The following is a 22,972-nucleotide window of genomic DNA, read 5'->3' on the forward strand; positions in this document are numbered from 1 at the left end:
TGGAGTTTTAAAATTGATTTTGAACTTTATTCTGGCGGTGCTGTGGTATTATGTAACGGTATTTGGCAGTTTTCTCGGGGATTGGGTTGTGATGACATTGAGTGGATTAAATTGTGTCGCAACAGTGCCTGTAGGAGTAATTGCAGATTCTGTGTTTTCAAAATGTTCGGTTTAAACTAAAATGAGTTACTTCATTGTTAGATTTAGTTCCTATCCTGTGGGAAGGTTAATTGTAATTAACGATGGGAGTGAACCTTTCGGTCTGATGCTTAACTGTGTGTGTTGCTTCGTACTCAGGAAGCCCCAGGCTAAAATCTCAGCCTGGAGACCGGCCGTCCTGTCTTTTCTTTTCACGGCTTTTGTTTTCATCCAGCCCAAATTATATCGCATAAATTATTCTTTATGAAGAAGTTCTGTCTTCAGGATATAACACCACATAGTGTGAAAATCAGTTTTAGTGGAACGTATTGCATCTCTCTAAAGGGTCAAAGAATAGGGACTAACCAGCATGAAATGTGCCTCAGTGCCGCTTCGCCCACCACAAATCATACTGATATTCAACCCAGATCTCTGTGGCGAGAAGCCAGTGACTTAACCAACCACCTGAGCTATGGCATGGCAAAATTTCGAGGGTGGTACTTTGGGCAAGATGGAGCGTCCTTGCACACAGTAAATGTACTGATGGATGCCTGCAGTGAACATTTTCATGAATAAATCTTAACAATTTCCTTTTCAAGTTTGGATGGCCCTGGTCTGCACAGTTACCAGGTTTGAACTGTGTTATTTCTCATTAGGTCTGATTAAGGGCACTGGTCACAGAAACAGTCCCAAAACAGTTCAAGAATTGCAGCAAGAAACGTTTGCATCCACTTTGTAAAAGTGACTTGATCAGCAAACAGGTACCAGAGATGATTACAGATTTTTCTTTATTACGATGTTACACGCGATGAAAAGACTGGTCATGAGTTTACACTGTCCAAAAATTATGTCCTATAAAATCAAAATAATCTTGTGCATTTCAGTAAATATACACAATACCAAGAAATGGTGATCGGAACTCACACAACCTGCTTTTCTGTTTCATAAATTTCTAGTAAAATACAGATTATGTCATTACATTTGTTGTTTATAATCTTCCTCCTTCTCAACTCCTCCCCTCCCTGCTCAACATCCCATCCACCTCCCCTCTCCTCCTCCTTTCAGTTCAATGTTAAAGTCCATTCCTCTGATGTAATCTTTCCATATACTTCTGAGTCTTCTCACGTCTCTCTGTCCTGTGGGATTATTTAAATATGATAATTTTGTGTTTACTATCTTTCATCTTATTTACATTTTATTTCTTTAGTTATTTAACGACATCGGTATCAAGACTATTTAATGTTGGCACTTTACTTCTTGCTTCCAGTTTAATTGATAGTGTAAATGTTGACTTAGGCAATATTCCATATATAAGATGCAGTTATGTTTATGATGTATCCTGTTGCCAAAATTTCACTTGCTTAGCTCCACTAGTTCATTAATTATCACTATCAAACACAACGCAAAAAAAAAAAATAAATTCTAAATGGCCGTCATTATGTTATTTTGCTTTCTCCAAAAAAATTCCTTTATAAAAGTTGCAAATGCTTTGAACATCTATTACCATATGTAAGATTTGAGGCGTTCACGGCGGTGACTATGAAGAAAGCAGTCTTCTGGGATTTGGCACCGTATATATGTGGTGTTAACCGACGTTTCGGAGGAACGTATCGCCTCCATCTTCAGGGTAGAAGAAAAAATATAAGAAATCTGCAAGCGAAGAGACCGTGAGAACCGGTAAAAGCAGACTTTCTCACGGTCTCTTCGCTTGCAGATTTCTTATATTTTTTCTTCTACCCTGAAGATGGAGGCGATACGTTCCTCCGAAACGTCGGCTAACACGACATATATACGGTGCCAAATCCCAGAAGACTGCTTTCTTCATCTATTACCATACATCATCTCAGACCCTATATGAAAGGGCACCAGAGTTGTTTCAACTTCAGAGGTTCACATGTTTGCCATGTTGTTACATTTCCACTTCAAAAGTTTTGACATGTTTTTATTACTGATTCTGGGACGTTCTGTGAAGTTGGAATGCCTCCACTGGAAAAGTGTTGGTACCATGTTTTTGCTGAAATCAGTCATCTAGCTCAAAAGTTGAGAGGACACACAAGTGTGCATATACGTGTGCATACACACACGTGTGCCCTAGTGATCTCACAAGCCTGTTTCTATCAGTGAAGAAAGGAAACAAGGCTGAAAACTGGAGACATGTTTATAGTGAGACTGTATATATGCAGTACACAGTCTTTCATATATTTTTATAGCTGGAGCAAACCAGAATTGCATTCACAAAAAGATGAACAAATTAAATTTTGGAAAAGCATCAGTTCAGAGTCTCACCTTTCTGTTTGCTGTCCAAAAATGTTAAGATTAAAATATGTAAAACTGTAATTTTCTTATTTTGTATGGGGGTGAATCTTGTTTGCTCACATTCAAGGATGGATTGAGGATATTTGAGGACAGGATGCTGAGGTTAATATTTGGACCCAAGAGGGAGGAAGTAACAGAAGACAGGAGATAATTACCTGACAAGGAGCTATGTAATTTTTACTCCTGGCCAAATGTTGTTAAGATTAATTTGAGGAGGTGAAATGATTGAGGCCTGCAGATTGCGTTGAACAGAAGAAACACATAGAAAGCCTTGGTCAAAAAGCATGAAGGAAAGAGACCACTTAGAAGATGTAGACATAGATGGAAGGAAAGAAATAGTTTGAAAAGGTGTATACTGAATTTATTTGGTTCAAAATGGGAACTGGTGGGAGGCTCTGGTGAACACATAATGAACTTATCAGATTCCACAAAATGGTGGAAGATTTCAACAAGCTAAGTCCGGACAGATTGGTTTAGAGGTAATGTACTAGAATTGTATTCAGTAGATGCTTGTTTCAGATATCAACTGGGACATTTGCTACTCTTGGTAATAGTCTACTTTGATGACTGCTTCCTTCCAAATCCTTTTTTATCCATTGTCATTCATTTATCATCCTACCATCTGCTGCTGTATAGTGTCAAAACTCAAATTGTTGTTAAGTAACCTGTGAAAAAATTGATTAGCTGAGCAGCTTTTAACCTCTCAAGAAGGACTCTGCTCTGTGTAATTAAATGGTTGATTGGTCTTGCTTAGATCAGATTTGGTTGGGTGAAAGCATTTCTGTGTAAAATAGTGGAATGAATAGAAATTTTGGAGCTGAATTGTCTGTCTGTTCACATGTATGATTCTTGCCTAATTGTGTTGCATTGTTCCAGGTGTCACAGAATGGCATTGATGCCATGACTTACCTGGTTGACAGGATGGCTGTGGACTTCCGTCCTTATATCTCCACTGTTTTGCCACCCATTATTGACCGACTGGGTGAGTCAGTTTGTGTACATCTGGTTCTCTTAATTGCTGTAGACAGAAGTACGAGGGTTGTACTGAAAGTCATGAGCAACAATTTTTTGTAAAGTAACATGCTTTATTGAAGAAAGCAGTCATCTGGGATTTGGCACCGTGTATATGTGGTGTTAACCGACGTTTCGGAGGAACGTATCCCCTCCATCTTCAGGGTAGAAGAAAAAATATAAGAAATNGTATTTATTACTTTGATATCTGTTTACTGATTCTTCACATGATATCTCATGCTGTTGTCTTAACCGTAATGTTCATTTATCTCTGAATGTACTATTAAAGACAAAATTGCAAACCAAATTACAGCACTTATGTGTCACCTGCCTCCATCGCTTTCATTCCAGAACACAGTTCTGGTTGCGTAGGTTTTGATCCAGAATAATACAGGAAAGTGTGCTAGTTGTGTGGCTGAAGTGCAGAATCAGAAGCTCACCTGTTACCTCCATATAGGGCTGGTATTTAAAATGAGTAGAAATTTCTTCTAAGTTTCAGGTGTATCACCATTTAATTAAGTGTAAGGGTCACTTTACCTTATACCTCTATCTTTACTTGTTTCTGATTTGCACTTCCTTGTTGACAGGGGACAGTAAGGAGGTGGTACGGGAGAAGGCCCAGCTCCTGATATTGAAGCTGATGGAACGAGATGTCATTACACCTCAGGCACTTTTTGAGAAGCTCACACCAGCATTCACTCATAAAAATGGCAAGATCCGAGAAGAGGTGATGAACTGCCTACAGACCACACTGACAGAGTGAGTAGCATTGGGTGTGAGCTGCACATGGCTCTGTTTGAAAGGTTGGGTATAAACTGTGTTTCACAGACTCCAAGGATTTCTTTGCAAACAGAGTCTAATTATGATTCCATAACTAGAAGGGACAGTGTGTTTGTGTTTATGTATGCAGACTCAGTGAACTTGTTCCCAGAACACGGTTTTATTTTGCATGATGATGATGGTGGTGGTAGTGGCGGCGAGGGCGGTGGCAGTAATAATGTTTCATAACCAAATGTTATGATCAGAGCTGAGTGAGATTGCAAGAACTTAAGATGCCAATTATTGAACCTCTAGTATAAAATTTGTTACCAACCAGAACTATTTTCTGCACCATCAGTGACCATATGACCATATTTTTCAACTTTTGCTAAAGTCTGTTGTATAGTGGAAGTGTTGCAGTGCCAAGTTGTATTGTGACTTAAGTTTTGCATAACATGGAAAGTGGCGGTTTCTTTTTTCTCATTTTAGTGCCAGTTAATATACTCATGTCTCAAGTAAGAAACTTCATATACTATTTGCGATAACATACAAAGCAAATTACTGTCCATGATTTATTCTAACAGTCTTACAGTGCATACATTTATTCACCTTACTCTTCTCTCTTGCACTACATGTTTCAGCACAAAAGTGCCATCTTCAGGTGCATTTCGATGAACGTCAAACTACTTCATTGCATGCCCTGTTGTCTTTATACTAAAATATATATTCGTCATATATATATTGATAAATTTTAAATATTAAAAATATTAAAAATTATTAAAAAATATTAATATTTAAAGTTATCAATATATAGGATGAATATATATTTTAGTATAAAGAAAACAGGGCATGCAATAAAGTAGTTTGACATACATTGAAATGCACCTGAAGATGGCACTTTTGTGCTGAAACATGTAGTGCAAGAGAGAAGAGTAAGGTGAATAAATGTATGCACTGTAAGACTGTTAGAATAAATCATGGACATAAATCAGTGCAACAGGACGCTAAAATATAACAAATTACTGTCTTTAATATGACAGAGACTAGACAGTTTGCTCTTTGGAAAACAAGAGGCTCGTCATTTCCTCTCTTCACTGTATGGACTCTTGTAGTGATTTATCAATGTTCATGTTATCTGTTTCAGACATGGAGCACAGTCACTCTCAGTGTCACGTCTTATACCGTGTGTAGTGAAGTTGTTAGGTGACCCTATGGCTACAGTGCGTGATACAGCTTTTAACACACTGGTGGAAGTGTACCGTCATGTTGGTGACAGACTGCGTATAGACCTGCAGAAAAAGCACAGTGTTCCAGCTTCCAAGTGAGTATGACTCAACCTCAGTAATTATGTAACCTAATCTCGTGTAGCAAAAGGTTTTTTATACCTTTATATTTAACAGATACAGAGCACTTGGAATAAGAGGAAACTTTGTAATGCCACAGGTAGGGTGGGTACTGAATTTGGGCTTACCTATTGTCCCATCTGTTAGCCCTAGTCAATCAGTTGCTTAAGAGATAAGTGTGAAGCTGTGTTCAGAACCACCATCAAAATACCTACCCTAATTCCATAGTCTGAAACTTTCTTTCCAAGTAACACAAGAAACTGAAAAGTAAAAGAAGAAGAAAACAACACACTTTTAGCCAAAGTCAAAGCAGTCACATTGCTTGTCTCATTTTGGAGAGTTTCATCAGTGCCATGTTTTCCTGTACACTTTTCCTTTTATATTTTCCCAGAAATAAAAGTCACAGTCATCAAGGTCCAGCAGTGGAAATCATAATCCTGTTTTAATGATCCTGTTGTTGTACACCTCTTGTAATACACTCTTTGAATTATGTGCAATATGTGCAGTAACATTGTCTTGTTGGAAGTAGCTGTATTATTGCTCATTGTCAGTCAGCTGGTCCCAGTATATTCCCAATGTGTTGCTCTAAATTTATGGTTTCATTGTAAAATGCAGAACCAGTGATTTGTAAAGCACTTACAGCACACCACAGTCCACTCGTAATGTCATGTAACAGAATCTGGTGAACTGCATGGGGATTTTTGCCACATAAAATGTGTGTATTCTGAGAATGTACATAACCGCTGAGGTGAGCGTATGCTTCATCAATTAACAGTAGCTGCTGATTTGTGAGTCATGCACATTTTTCAGCATCTAGTTACAAAAGTGAGTCCTTTGTGAGGTATCTGTATGTTTAAGCTCATGCACGACTCTCACTTTGTATAGAAATTCATGAAATTTTGCACCTTTGAAGAAGGTCCTGCAGACACACCCATCTGTAGTGATATTTATCTTACACTACTGCAGTCAGTAATTTCATGGACTGTGGTTTTGTTGCGCTTTATTACAAGATACTCACATACACATACACATATCCATCTCCTCCCTCGGAGTAATTGCTGTTGGCTGCTATTGATAGGTCACCGCAAGTGCTCATGTGATCATTATTGGTCTTGTGTCAACACATGGAACGCTGTGCTGGGTAACACTAAACATGTTCAGGTTATCAGACAGAATTTTCTGGCAAGAACCAAGGGTTAATTCCTGCTGCTAATGCGATTTCATCTACTGTTTTGTAGTGGTTGGCATGCACCAACGTTGCAAATTTTTGTGTCTTCAGTTCATTTCTGACCAGTCTTGGCTGACTGGTATTGACTGCACTATGTAGGTTTACAAGAGCTTATTTGTAACGGCACAAGAATATCGTCCAAGTTCCTTATCTGCAGGTGCTCTTCTATTGCATTGTCTGTTTCATGCACTGACCTTTTGGTCCACCACTTTTTAGTACATTTAGGTGCAAGATTTTGTACACATAGGTGACTTAGAGTATTTGCATGCAAATATTTCCTCACACTTCATGAAGTTGTCTTTTGTATGTATCTCAAGAATACAAATTCTCTGATCAGTCAAATATGTCATTGGTTATAAAGGAAATGATAAAAGTCTTGAACTCAGTGTATAGCAGATACAACTTTGAAGGTTGCCGTCTCCTGAAGTGCGGCACCATGTAGATATTGCGTTGACTGATGTTTTGGAAGAACATATTGCCCTCTTATACTCTGAAGGTGGTGACGATACGTTCCTCTGAAACGTTGGTTAACATAATATCCACACGGCACAACATCCCAGAAAATAGCATTCTTCATAGTCACTGCCGTGAAAACCTCAAATCCTAGAAGTACAACTTTGTGTCCATGTCTTCTGGAACTGACTGGCTAGAGCTAGTGGAAGGGATGAGGTGTAAGACCAGATAAGCAACTGGCCTACCTGTGGCATTGTGAAGTCTCCTCTTCCTCTGAGGACACTTAATCTGTCAGTCTGGCAAGGAGGAGACTTTAGTAGATACTAATTTAGATAAACTTTTAGGTATTTAACTGTGTTTCCATAATCTTTTATGCAACACTTTGCTGATGTTTTTGAAGCTTTGTTGTTTTCTGTTTAACAATTCACACTGTCACTGTGCACAAAATATTTTGGTCATCATGCGACCATCATCAGGTACATGCATGCATTTATATAAGTTGGTACACTGTGTATGCTCAAGGCATAAGTCGACATGCAGTGTACCTACTTAACATAACTGCATGAAGGTACCAAATGTTGGTTGCACAATGTCCAAAATATGTTGTACATAGTGACAGTTTGAATGATAATATAGAAATCATAGAATTTCAGAAATTTCACCAAATCCATTGGATAGAGAAGGACAGGAATACAGGTAATATTTAAACCACGTGTAACAGGATGCTGCAGTGCAGAATTATTAGGTATTTGTTGCATACAGCATACTACTTGTAGATGTATCTTCTTCGTTTATATAGAAAAGAAAGTGCAGTGAAATATGAGTGTCTGAGTGACCATAGATGTGGTTTGGATTGCTGATTGGATTTTTTGACCACTTATACACACAACTTATAACTACAAGTAACTATAACAGCCTCACTGGTGAACACCATCTAAAGATCGCTGTAACTGCAGCACACATAATGTTTTCTATGTCTTCACTAGGCATTTCCTGGTAATGGATTCTAACAAAGTCCTAGACATAGACTCTAGACCTTGGCACAGACCATGTAGAAAACACTGTTCCTCTTTTGCTGTTCAGTTGTTGCTTACTAGTAGGCGTTGCTTACCGAGTCATTGAATGAATGCACAAGGGGTGGGCCCTCTTGGCCCTTGCACCACGACCACAGTGATCTATTGTGCTTCCTCTTTCACTTGGGGACGTCAAAATAGTCACTTGGTTCCATAAAATATTGACCCAAGTGACGCAATCTTAAATAAGCTAAGGTCTCACATTCACACAGGATATGTGTGGCTGTTTCATTTTCTTCTTGACACCTCTCACAAGTTGGACTATTACTTAGTCCCAGTTTGAAGAGGTGTCCTTTAAGGTGACAGTGTCCTGTAAGTAGTCCTACCACCCATCGTAGCTGGTTCCTGTTTACCTTCAACAGTTCCTTCGCTCTTTTACTGGAAGGTCCTCATATGAGTCCCTTTGCTTGCCTGAGTCCAGTCAAGGATCCCCAATTCATTACTTAGCAACAGGTCTACAGGCTACAGTATTTAGTGAATACTTTTTGTGGACCCATCCAAAGTCCAATCTGCACACTATATTATTTTCTCATATACGTATTTGTTGAACTTTGGTTTAGTTAATGACATGCATTTAGTATAAGAAATTTTTTACTTTCCAGAACTTGTACCTCAATTTAATGGCATTGTGGTTGAAACAACAGTGTCCTCTGCCAGAAATTATTATTAGACACCCATTTTCTTTGGTAAGCAATGTTACACATTGAACACACACAAGAACAATCCTACATGTGGTATCATCTCCACTCCCCCATCTGTGTAGTGTGGTGCTCATTTAAGCACAGAGACAGTTTTACTTATACTCTTTACCTATTCATCTGTTAAATGAAGTTTATGAAATATTGTACAGTTTAACTATATTTTTGTAAGCATAAGTTGAGTGTTTTCTAAGAGGCTTCAGGACCTGAGAACCTAGCTAGTGAGTGAACTGGAGGATATTGCTGTAAGGGCGAACCCATTTAAAAATGAGGATGAGGATCCGAAATGTGAGGCTTGAGGAAGAGAGAATGAATTAGGGTTGAATCTGGCAGAAAAATGCATGCACTTGTGGAAAGTGGGGAATGATGTTTCTGAGGTTCAGTGATTTGTTTTGTGCCACTCATGGCTTGGATTTACAGCAAGTGTTGGAAACAAATAAAAACAAAGAAACGTTGCATAAATTAGAATTCTACTGCTAATTCAAGATGATAGTGCAGCATTTTGATAGCAAACCAATTAACGTCTTGGTAGTACTTTCCAGAACAGAAGTATTAATTAAGTTCTGAAGGGTTCTAATGATATTACACTTAGGATTACAGGGTTTCTGATCTTTGTTAATTTTGTGTTACTTTGAGTGGAACACAGCATTTTGGAAACTGGATCTCTTTACATCCTCACACAAGTGTGGGGAGCCACCTACTCATTTGGGTCCATTAGAAAGATCTTTGCTGTGATAACTTCTGGAGATGCATGTGTTGGGAATGTATGTAGTTTCTGCATGGGTGGCTCCCTTCAGAAACAGTAGTGGTGGGAAGAGCAGTGTAGTAGTTTGGGTGGGAAGACAAATTATCTGGTTCATGGCTCTCAGACCATTGTTTTCCCAGTCTGTTCCGTTGAAGACTTCAAGCAGCTATACATTGTTTCTGTTTCCCTGTTTTAATGAGTTGATTTACATGCTCATATAATTGTATGTCTTGCCTGTGCATAAAATAGGAAAGCTCTATATTGGTTTTTGTGGCATAAGCAGTATTGCGAAGTTGTGATATGTACCAACATCATATATTCAGGTAATCTTTAAATACCACTTTTCTTTTGTTGTGATTCATATACTAAAATCTTGGTTAGAGCTTGAATAATTTTACCCTTTGAATAATAGAACATATTCACAACAGTTTTTGCACAAAAGTACAACTGATATCATTAGTTCATTGTAGAAAAGTTTTTAAGTACGCAAAAGTCTGAAGAGTTAACTTACAGTTTTTATACCATGTTAGGCCAGTAATTACAGACTGTTGCTTCTCTTTCTGTTTTATGTATATTAGAGTAATGCAGTGTCTACTGTCCTCGAAGTCTTCTGCTGGCTTATTCTTCAGGCTGGCCTCCTTTTTTGCAGTATTTCAGTGCAGACAAATGAATAGCAAACAGTCTTCAAATGGTCATGAGTAGGGTGGAACACATGATGAAAATGATGGGTTCTGGTTTGGATGATTGGTTTTATTAGCACTTTGGTTACATATTCTCTCTTAATTACACTTAAATACAGCACTGTCGCTGATTTACATACACACTGGACATCTGCTGGTACCAGGAACTATAACAGTCTCGCTAGATTACAAACTTCCAATATCACAGTACTACCGCACACATGAAGTCTTCTATTTCACATGCAAACTCTTCACAGGCTGATCTCCTGTACTCCTAGTTTCAATTTGTCCTTCCAGCTTACAACCGACTTCTGCTTCCTCCTTAAGGTTGCTTGTCCCTAGCAGCTCCCTGATAAGGTGCCAGCCGGTCCAGGTGTAGTACCATCATCCTTCACCTGTTGTTCCTTTGGATCCTGTATACCACATCATTTATCCGGTGACTACCCTGTATGGGCCAGTTTGGGCAATTTCCCCTTCGTGTGGGTTCGGCGATAGAGCCACACTATCGCCTTCATGGTAACCTGTGGAGCTGGATAATTTTTCGTACCGAGTTTTCGTCCAGTCACTGGCCAGCTTCAGTTGTTGGCAGGCATAATTGTGGATGTCATGTAGATGGCCCACTAAGTCTGCTGCATGATCCGTTGTGGGTCGTTCCTTGTCTGGAGGTGCTCCAAACAGCAAATCGCAGGGCAGTCGCAGTTCTCACCCAAACACTAGGCTAGCTGGTATTGGGCCCATAGTGTCATGAGTAGATGCCCTCTGAACTAGGAGAAAGAAGGGTAATCTCTTCTCCCAATCCCTCTGGTGGGATGCAACAACTTTCCTTACGTGCTTCTCGACCATTTTGATATAGCGCTTCACCATGCTGTCTGACTGCAGGTCAAGGGGCTTGGTGGGCGTCTTACTCCCAGGTGTTGCAAAAACTCATGTAGCGGACGAGCCTTGTAGTTATGGCCCTGGTCACTATGCAACTCCTGAGGTACACTGAAGCGGCAGAAGAAGTTGGTGACTAAGAGCTTCCGCCACCATCGAAGCTTCGTGATTGGAAATGGCTGGTGAAGGCCAGCAGCAATTTAACTGACCAACAAGCTGACCTACAGCCAGTCTAAGAAGGGAGGCCCTGGACCCTGGCTGGGAAGTCATGGGTGGTGCAGTAAAGTCTTTAGTTAGTGGTTGCGGAGTAAAGTTCTTGAGCTGTAATGGAGCGAGGAATAGCCATTTTAGAAGATGGTAATCAGGCAACAACTACTGGAAGCTGTAAGAAGCTGAGAAGTCTAGTGTGGGTTATAGTGCTTTGTGCAGCATTGTAGTTAGTTGTGAGTTCGAGTTGTAAGTGTGCAGTAAATATGATTACCAATCCAAACCCCATCTGTAGTCACTTAACACATGACAGCATGAACTGAGTTGCAACATAATGGAAAGTAATATGTGCAAGTGAATTAGTGTGGTGAACTGAGGAAAGAAATGGATAATTCATGGGTTTTTTTTAAGGTAATTGCTGTACCATATCCTTCATATGGAAGGTGTGACGAAAACTTTTACTCAGTCATCTGTAATAGCTTGGATTAAAACTGCCATCAGTCTGACATGCTTGTTGTCTTATGGCTCATTTTTTTAATTGTTTCTATTTCTCACATTTTCTAATGGATAGCCTAAGGCCTTCTTAAGGTATCTGGTATCCAAGCATTTGGTATTCTCATCTAACCACCAAAGATTTCAAAGAAAATTTACAGTTTTTTTTATATAAAGATATTAGAGAACAAATTTTTATTGCACACATGATCACCTTCCATGTGGTAGTTCTCCCAACCACAAATGATAGCACTGTGTGTTGTCCTTCCTCTAGGAGATTATAGTACAATAGAAGTTAGTGAATCTGTGATTACATTGTGTTATATGTGTCCAAAATCATTCACCCATCAGTCCACTGTGTCACCTAGTAATATTTCCATGAAAGCACTGAAGCAAATATGTGTTGTAGGATTTGAGGTTCTCACAGCAGAGGCTATGAAGAGTTTTGTCTTCTGGGATATAGTGTCGTGTAGTCTGTTGTGACATATGGGCCATATCCATAAACATTCTCATGGCAACAAATACAGGCAACAGCAACATTTCTGTGTGATGGCTGGTAAACACCCCCCCCCCTTCCCTTAAGAAGGTGACAGCAGTATTTATTTATGTGTTAGAATTACAGCAATCTTGGTACTGTTATAATTAATTGTAGTTATGACATGTAAGTGGTCAGTAAATCCAATTACCCATCTGAACCCCATCTCTTTAGTCATCGATACTCACGACACTATATAAAGTCAACCAACATTTTGGAGGAACTTGTTGCCTGAATCTTGTTGCCAAGCAAGAAACCAGCATGAAGCAGGTAGGAAGCAGGAACTACATGGAGTTATATCCCAGAAGATAGAACTTTTAAAAAATGTGTTGTTTTGACTTTTTATTGGGTTTTTATCTCATGCAACTGGGCACACCCTAATCCCCATACATGTCAGATAATGGGGAGTCTGTTGTATGTGGTGTTGTGTTACTAATATTCATGTTTGCATTGTGTGCAGGTTGCCAGCTTTGATCGCGAGGTTTGATGAACTGCGAGCGGCAGGGGATCTACTTCCATCAGCGTTGGTTGTAGAAAGTGAGTAATTAACATCATTTTCTTATGTCTGGTAATTAGATGCAATGCTTTTTTGCTTCTATTGAGAAATCTTCGTTGAAGTAGATGACTTATGTTGTAGCTCTACTTTAAAATCTCTACATGTGTACAGGAATGCAGAATTTATTAATTTAGTGCTCCCAGAATTTTGATTCTTGTCATAGTTATCAAGGTTATTGTCAAAATAATGAATGTTTCAGTTATCAGGTTTATATTTTTAGGCATTACAGATGATGGAGGATTCAGGAAGCTTTCAAACCAAGTGGTTCAGAACTTAGGCTGATGGAGTGGTGTATAGGATGCATGGTTGGATGTGAAATCCTATGAAGAAGGCTCCCTTCATTCTTACAAATAGTAAATGAGAGGTTTTCATGGTTTGCTTCTGCAGAAGCTGTCATCCATGTTCATGTTGTTAGCCTGGAGCTGAATGTGAATTACCTCCTGAATGATGCAGTCCATATACCTTGATTTCTTGGAGAGGTTATTGGTGTTCTGGAGCGGGATGTCATGTCTCAGGTTGAAGCTGTGCCCTGCCACAGCTGACTTGTCTGGATGATCGAAACAGATATGCCAGCGTCATTTCAGCAGCCTGTCTGCCATGTGTGTACCTGACCATGCTCACAGGGGATACTGAATACTCCCAGTGTCTTCAGTTTAAGGCCATTCTTGACTGGCCAAAAGGAAGCTGAAAATATTTTCCTTGGAAGGATGTGTCTGAAAAGTATCCTGCTAAGGCAGGTGATGTTTGACCTGACATAGGTCAGAAAGGCCTCCATGCCAGGATCCTCATTGTGCAGAGATATTATCTCATGATGACTGAGAGCCTGATGAATCTGCCAGCTGTGGTGACTTCTCTTTTAAATTGACTTGAAAGGCTCAAGTTCATTTTGCAGGCTGTCCCAGTCATACAGGGCTCTGGATGTGGAAAGCATGGCTTGCTTATTGGTGGAAGGGTAGTGTGGGTGGACTTACGGTGTACCTTATGATTTAGAGAGTTATCGAATTGATTTAATAACATCATCCAGGAAGGGAAGATGTCTGCATCTCTCTGTCTCCATAATGAAATGGATTTCTCATTGATGCTATTTAGCTGGTCAGGAAATCCCTTCAACTTCTTGGGTCTGCAGTACCAGATAACAAAAGTGCTGTTCAGGTGTTAGAACCAGAAGTGTTATGGCTTACTGTTTGATTGTCTTGTCCCTAAAATTGTTTGTGAAGAAGTTCATAGTTACTGGAGATAGTGGGAAACCCATAGCCACACTGTTGGTCTATTGTGGAACTAGTCTCTGAAGCAGAAGAAGGAAGAAGTCAAGACACAGAAAAAGTCTCAGGATCTCCTAAGATTTTCAATTTATAAGGTTTTGGGCTTCCCTTATCAGCACCTTTATGAAGGATAGACAACATCAAAGCCAAAACTGGTTTCTTATTTACTTCTTCAGAATAGTTTGCATCTTCATCACCGGGATTGTGATAAATGTCATATTATGATGATATACAGTCTTTTTTGAAGGACAAAATTACCTAACTCTCTTACCATGAGCTTGTTAGCTGGAACTTTAACCATCACCCGCTGAGAAAACAGAACCTAGATTGGCAGCTAATTTGCTATGCATTATGAATGTTGACATTCATTTCTTAAAGTACATAAGTTGTTAGAAGTACTCACTAACATGGTAGATGCTAAAATATCTCTCTTCTGTTCTGGAATAAACGTCAAGTGTCTTGAAAAGTTTGACACTAGTTTGAGTTCACTGACCTTGATAGATGTAATTGTTTCACAGATGTTCTTAAGTTCATCCATTGTGTGGGGATTAGTTGAATACACTTTGTTGCTTAGGTTTCCACACAGATAAGGATCACAGGGATTTAAGTCTTGATACCTTGAGGGGGCCACAGTCTATTATTTGCCGGTCTCTCTTCAAACACCTTGCTTACGAGTACTATCTTCTGGGATATAACACCATGCATTCCAGTAAAAGTCAGCCAACGTTTTAGAGGAACATATTGCCCACATCTCCAGTGTTGCCATCTGCTCTCACATTGGTTTCTTCCTCGGCTGATTCTGTGACCATGAAAATAGAGGTGATATGTTCCTCTGAAATGTTAATTGACTTTTAATTTTTGCCTTCCTCTGCCAAGTCTAGTGTAACTGGGAAATGAAGGAGTACAGCTTTCAGTATGACTGGCAATATCAGTATGGACCAGACTGCATGGTGTTGTGACCAAGGAAACCATAGTCTAAAGGGGCCCATATACGTACGAGTCTGGCTCATGAGTCCGACTCAGCTCAGGTTCCAATGAGCCAAACTCATCCGCGTGTGGGTCGCAAAGTTGGGAGTCAGCTCATGTGTTTGTGGTGAAATTAATCCGAGTCATGCTCGCCAAGCTGGACTCGCGAGCCAGACTCGCACGTGTATGGGCCCCTTAAGTGGGAGGAATATGTTATGACACTGGTAAAAATCTTTTCTTCTATATGAACTCCCTTCTCCTCCCATTCATGTCTAGTTAGATTAATTGTCAGAGCCTCCTAGTACCTGGCAGGTGATTTTACAGCCGTACTGATCTCTTTGAATCATGATTTGCAGTAATGAGTGTCACAAGTGAGCATGAATACTAAATGATGCTAAACAGTCTCTTCGGAGCTCCACTAAATATGTGACATATGGGGGAACATTCTTATTCTCTGCAGTATTGGAGATGAGTGGTTAGGTTCATGGTTTGGCTACTTTACTCATGAAGTAAGAAGACCCTGCTGTTATTGGCTGTGAGACAGAAATGCCTGAGAGCCATTTTGGACATGATTGCAAAAAGAAAAATCCCAGTGCATGTCATGAATTGAACCTCATTCTTCTGTCCTGTATCCTGATTCAGCTCCTATATACAGGTCACAAAATGGCCTTTTTTTTTTAAGTTAGTGAAATCTAAAAGGTTACAGTGGACCAGACACTTGGATCTGATAGGAATGATAAATGCATATGCAATTTGAGTGAGGAAGTTTTTGGAAAAGTCATTTGCAAAACCAAAGAGATGGAAGGATAACATTAAGTGAGATCTGAAGGAGACAGGTTGTGAGTGTGGAAGGTGGAGGTATGTAAGGATTATGTCCAGTGTTGTGCTTTAATATTAGCTATGTTGAACCTTCAGATTCTGTTACCAAAGAAGACTTACCGGTTGGTTGTTAGTTGGTGCTTGTTACATATGTTTAGTGGAGAAATAGCTCTGGAAAGTTTGGTATATAAATCAGTTTGTCAAGCTGTGGTCTGATTATTGGCTTTGCTGGGTTACTGATGCTTCTGTCAGGGACATCTGGAAGCTTGAATTTGGTAATAACTGAAATGAACTACTGTACTACTTCTATTCATTTCAGAAGAATTGGATTCTATCTGTAACAAGTTATTCATGTGATATAAAATGTTGCAATATGGGCGTCACTTATGCCATTACAACACACATTTCCAGTTGAACAATGGAAGGCCAAGATGACAGTGGCATGCAAAGCATTCAGTTGATACAGTATTCGGTGTGTGTATAGTCAGCATGACAGTAATGCAGTGGACCATACAGACACCCATGAAAAGCCACAAACAAGATACAGTGTACAACTAACAGGCATATTCAGCAATAAGAAATTGTCTTAACAATGAATAATTCAGTGAGAATCCATGTTAATTAGTATTTTTTTTTACATGTTTCAAGTATATTATTTCCTTTGAAATCAGTAGTTATTTAACGTCATGTTCTTGAATTAAGTGAATCACACATAAGATAAGTGTACATTGTAACTTTTTTTTTAACCTGGTTATGTTCTAGAGGCGGTGGTTGATTATTGATTGTGAAAGTACAGAATTGTATTCGTAACATTCCTCTTGTTTAATTATCTTCAAAACTGTAAGACCTACAGAGAAAACATTTGGGATAGAGAATGTTTTTTTTTACTCTACAACTTTTGTTTGAAACATTTATCTCTTCTGTAAATATTTAGCAAGATATGCAGAGAAACATATGCACATCTTCATTGAAAGTTCTCCTCGAACATGTCCGATGTAAATAGAAATTTTAATGGCTCATATTTTTGTAAAATTTTCCATCAGTTTAATGAAAATTTGTCCAGCAGTTCTTGAGTCACTCCATGTGTTAGGTCTCTTGGATGGACTGAGCAAACTTAATACATGCTCCACAAGGTTGCTGACACACCTGAAAAGATCCTACTCTTCCTTGCTGCTACCATGTGGTTCCTGCTGTCTTGAACCAACAGTAATACAGTATGCTCCAAAATATACAGTACTGAAACTCACTCATCTCAAACGCGCAAATGTGTTTGTCGATGGGGCATAGCTCCAGCTGCACATGTTCCCAGTAGTGAAAAGGAAATTGCATTGTGCAGTTGTTGGAAATGGGTCTCTCAACGGAGGAAGACGTATTCATAGTTGAGTGTTATTTCCGCTCATACGTAAGTGGTCGCCAGACAACTCGCTTCCTTGGTTTTGAGAGGCCACATATTATCATCCAGAAATCGCTGCAGAGTACACGTGTGACAAAATGGTGTGCCATCTCAGCACACAGTATATTAGGCCCCTATTTCATTGAGGATGAGGAAGGCAGTACTCTTACGGTCACCCAAGAATGCTACAGGGACATGGTGATCGGACCATTTCTTCAGGATTTGAGAAGGTTCTGTCGTGCAAGGGGCCTTCACATGAATAGACAGTGGTATCAACAGGATGTCTTTTCTTTTCAGTACTTTATATTTTGGCACAGACTGTATATATCTAGGATGTGATGTTCTCACAGCAGTGGTTATGAACAGTTCTGTCTTGTGGTATATAGTGTCAGACATTCTTTTAGACGAACATGTTGCATCAATCTGTAGGGTTGAAAAGTAAAGCAAGCAAGAAACATGCATGAAACAGGCAGCAAGCAGAGCTTACTCTTCAACCCTGAAGATGGAGGTGACATGTTACCCCAAAGTGTCGGTTAACTTTCACTGTACTACATAGCATTCTGTTGTAGATAGAACTCTTCAGTAATAAGAATACCTCCAAAAACGTAATGCAATTAAGAGATTATAAATTATAATTAATGAAATAACTGTCAATTCATTATTCATATCATAAAGTAATTTTCTTTTTTGCAGAAATCATGCAGCTAATTTTTATAGATTATTGTGGTTTATTTTAGGACTCTAGCAATATATTAGGTTGTATAGTGTTGAATTGCAGGATGGCTGATGAATACAGAATTTGAAAAGATTTGGAAGGAAGCAGTTATGGTCTGAGTGAAGTATTATTTTGGAATTTGCCTGGAAGGACTGAGAAAAACCACATGCTATGCCTGTTTCAGATTTGAGGTTCTCATGGCTGTAAACAATAATGTTACCATGTTATGGAATGTGATGTCACGCAGTTTAGTAGATTGGTACCAATGTTTCAGAGGAACCGGGGCTTACCTTGAAGATGGAGGCAACAGGTTTCTTTGAAATATTAATGCCTAAGCACTAAATGCCATGGCATCAGATCCCAGTGGCATGGACATATGGATTAATGTCTCACATTGCTTTTGACATTGAGCATAGTTAAGAGTTGCATTGTTCAGTGGTTTATGAGAATGTTTCCAGTGATGGAGTTACAGCATTTTCCAGAGTATTCTATGACTGAGCTATAGAGACCTGTCATACTTTATCATGAGTGATGTACCGTTACATCTGATTCTCCTTACCAGGGATATTCTGGGACACGCTCTTCACCACGAAGTTACAATCAAGAACCACATGTTCTACTGCTCCTGTAATTTTGCTTTGTAATGTTCACTTAGAATGTGACGTGTTACACCACTGCTGCTTTTGAAATGTATGGAAAATAGCACTATAAAAAGAACCTGCCTCACCATCAGAATGAAATGCAAACAGAATTCAGTTCACAGTGGAAGAAAGAAGTTGACAGGTACCAAGCGACAGATGAGTTATGAGTTCAAACTGATACACAGAATGTATAAGTTGTAACATAATACCCAGGTTACATAAAGGGAACATTGTCTCTTTGCCTGGCAGCCTTGCCATGAAGGCAAATAGTATTAGAGCTCTGTGCGTTCTTAAGTTTGAACTTGGTGGATATGGCTTCATGGTCCAACTACATTAGTAACAGACAAAATCCACTCTTAACACAGAACACGATACACAAATGTATGTAGGAAGAATGCTCACATAAAAGAGGATTGGCGTAATTCGCGTGTTTGAGTGCGACATAGGATGAATCCTGAAAAGTTTTATTATTTAGAATTCATCAACATATATGAAGAATACAGATTTTAGTCATTTTAGAATGAAGACATCATGGCATGCAGTACAATAGTTTAACGTGCATAAAGACACCTGAGGACGGCACATTAGTGCTGAAACATGTAGTGTGGAAGTGAAGAATAAGGTGAAAAAGTGTATACACTGTAAGACGGTTAGCATAAACCATGGATGTAGGATAGGAGTTTGTTGGAAAGTGGAACTGAAGACAATTAGAATAATTCCTGCTATACCATGAGCTGAGCCATGGTCTTCCAGCTCACAGCCATTCATAGAAAGTTCCAAAATTGAGTAGGCATGAAACCAAAGTGCTGTAGCCTTTGCCACCTGGCAATTACTGACTGCAGGGATTTCTTACACATTTAATTAATTTTTAGGGAGCGTATGGAGGAAATATTTTCTAGCATTTTTCTGCATTGGTTAAATACATCCTTAGTAAGTATATGCATTATGCATTAATACAACTGAAGCTACTTCTAGCTGCAGTCAGTACTTCAGAATGGAAGGTTTGTATTGAAGTTATCAACCAGATGACCAAATTCATTAAACTTATGAATTGACATTTGTTACATTATTCATTAGTGTAGATAATTCTACTTTGTAATAGCATACATCTGTATTTTATTCTTTGGTGTAAGTAATTCTGTTCAGAGTTGTATTCATATTTCTTGTAGCGTGGAATGATTATCTTAGGAAGCAGAGTTATCAGACATTATTCTGTGAGAATATTTTAAGTTTCCCTTTAATGACATGCCAGTCATTCACTACTGTAATATACGTGGTAGAGTCATTAAGTTCGTGGAATGTGGTTTTATCGCTTCATACACAGTAACTGCCTTCTAAAAGAAGTTATTCGGAAGGAAAGATAGAGGGGCGGATATAAGTGACCAGAAGACGAGGAAGAAGACGTAAGAAGATGCTGGATGACCTTGGGGACAGAAGAGGATATTCTCATTTGAAGGAGAAAGCTCTAGATCGCATTAAGTGGAGGAACTGTTTTGGAAGAGACTGTGGACCTGTTGTCTGACAGATTACTGATGAATGAATTAATAGGCATTCACATACACTTAGCAGATCCACATCGGCCCCAAAAAAAGTTGCCGTTGGCAGCTATGCAAGTCTGCCAACGTTGATATAGCTGTTGAAAACACTGCTGAAACATATTGGCAGTAAATTCCCGTATGACGCTTTGCGGCCATTCCACGAACTTATTGACTGTGGTAGTATATCCCTGAGTAGTTTGTTTTCAGGCGCACACACGTTTTTTTAACCAAAGTGTGACTAAAGTCCCATGTTTCACAGCCATGTAAAGCAGGTGAAAAAATTATTTTGGAGCCCAAGGAGGTTGGTCAAGCGGTAATGTTGTAGACTTCTGGTTGAGAGGTGACCAGCTCGAACCTCTTGCCGGGACACAGGTTAGTAGCGGTAACGCTCCAGACTTGTTTTCGGGAAGTGTCCGGTTCGAATCTCGGGCGCAACGCGGGCTGCCCTGGTAGGTTTTCATGTTTTTTCGCAGTCCCTCCAGCCAAATGCCTGGACAGTGTCTGGATTAGGCCGTGATTGCTTTCTCCATATCATTTTAAATTCATCAGTAATTCTGCCATTGGACACTACAATGTTCCGCATCCTGATAGCGTTGTAAAATAAATGACAGAAAGAAAAAGACAGGGAAATATGCCTGCCGCAGAGATTAGCGTTATTAACGCGTAGTCGGTTCAATTCATTTCTCAGTAACAATAAAATACTATGCCCGTGCTCTCAGTGGGTTATCGGTGTTTTTACTGAGGATGAGGCAATACAGTGGATGTTGTTGTTGACGTCATTTTGCACCTTTAGCATGTTGAAGAGTTGTTGAAACTGCAACCAGTTCCATGTCCAGATGATGTAACGCAGCGTAGCGATTGGAAGTGTCCGTCTGTAGGCTGTGAGACCATGGGGGTTGTGCTAGGTTGAACGCAGCATGTTCCGATACGGTAAACTACGGACTAGAAAAATGAGTTTCGCTGCGTGGACTGCAAATCAAAGTATTCGACGCGTCACAGTTTCCGGGCTGCATTAATTTCTCTGAACGCCCCCTTCTCCAAAAGGACCGAACTAGGTGTATCAAGCGACGATGTTTCTGACTAGATACGGGAAGTGCCCGATTCGAATCTCCGGTGCGTCACAAACCATCTTGATTAGTTCTTGGTTTCCCTCAGTGCCTCCAGGCAAGTGCCGGGATAATACCACTAGTTTCCGACAGCCTCAGTAAATGAACTACATTTAGGTTCTGTAAAAATGACTGCAACCCCCCCTCCGACTGGTCCCCAGAAGCTCGTGAGGATGTATTTTCTTGTCCATTATCAGTCCATCATATAGTCCTAAAGTCACGGGCAGTCTGATTTGATAACTGATAAATACTTAAGTAATTTGCAGTTAGGATACCACACTAGTCTTTGTAATCACTTATTGCACATACATAGTAGAATTAAAAAGTTAACCGGAATTGGGGCGTAATTTGTAGTAAAAGGATATTGTGACAGATATGACCACTTGTTAGGCAACGGCTCGGTAACCCCGCCTAAAAGTCGGAATAGTAAGGAACAGAGGTGGAAGTTCATTTGCTAGGCAACGACTCGCTAGCACGTGTTTCCGCTGCCGTGACAACGGGAAAATAACAGCTAACCATTCGAGGTAGTGCTTTCTCGTCGGTTCGTCCGAAATTATAAAAAAAAAATTTCATTTATGAATTTAATTAATTATAAGAGGCTTAATCTTGGCGGTGGTCAAGCTTACCATCATTCAAATGACTAAGCTGCCGTTGTAGCATAAGATACGTAAGTTAAGCATGATGTGCTCTGTAAAGCCTGTACCGACAGAGGACTTGTGTGTAGTGCAAAAGGAAGAATTTTCAATAACATGTTATGCGTGCGAATGTACACTTGACGAAAGGCCAAGTGTATTCATAAGAGACAAGTCCATCTTCTCGTCACAGAGTATGTTACATAGGGCCTATTACCGCAAGAGTTAAGTTAGAAAAAAAGATCTTTTGTCGTGGGCCTCAAGGGGCCTGACGCCAAGATGAACTGATTGGCGGTGAACCGCCAGTCGTAAAGTAACTCTGACTTTGCCTTCAGTTAATTCATTCGTAAGAGAATTCAAAAGGCGTCCAATAGCTGAGTACACAGCTGTGAAGTGTTAGCCAGATAAGATTCGTTACCAAGCAGACATTGAAGACTTTATTGTATTTTGTGTGCTATAGTTATAATAATTTAATAATTTCTAGAGTGTTATAATTATTTGTAGTTACGAGCTGTGAGTTTCCGATAAATCTATGCATCTAACCCAGAACCCATTATTATTAGTCACGCTAACCCCTCATACTTGACAGCATGTTAAATATCTGATATAGTCAATCTTGAAGTATTGGCCTTCTGTACATACAAACTTGCTCTAGCGGCCCTTCCGTTACTGGAGAACCTCTAGAAGAAGTCGTCTGGTATGGCTGTGACATCCGCTATCGCATTCGGCCTGATTTCATCCACGGGCGCAAAACGCTGACCTGTGAGCCCCAACCTGAGTCTCGAGAAGAGCC

The 22,972-nt window shown here is 39.6% G+C and overlaps 1 protein-coding gene across 8 annotated transcripts in view; it reads left to right on the top strand.

Moving 5' to 3' along the window:
- LOC111866848 (CLIP-associating protein 1-B) overlaps positions 1 to 22,972 on the top strand; it is a 206,452-nt gene that overhangs the window by 33,215 nt on the left and 150,265 nt on the right. For all 8 annotated transcript variants that reach the window (XM_033752436.1, XM_023856165.2, XM_023856162.2 and 5 more), the window contains exons 3-6: positions 3,331 to 3,436; positions 4,053 to 4,224; positions 5,369 to 5,545; positions 13,012 to 13,088. In XM_033752436.1, the coding sequence (XP_033608327.1) occupies positions 3,331 to 3,436; positions 4,053 to 4,224; positions 5,369 to 5,545; positions 13,012 to 13,088 (532 nt within the window). The remainder of the gene's footprint in view (positions 1 to 3,330; positions 3,437 to 4,052; positions 4,225 to 5,368; positions 5,546 to 13,011; positions 13,089 to 22,972) is intronic.

Source organism: Cryptotermes secundus, unplaced genomic scaffold (assembly GCF_002891405.2).
Source record: "Cryptotermes secundus unplaced genomic scaffold, Csec_1.0 scaffold643, whole genome shotgun sequence".
Lineage (NCBI taxonomy): Eukaryota > Metazoa > Arthropoda > Insecta > Blattodea > Kalotermitidae > Cryptotermes > Cryptotermes secundus.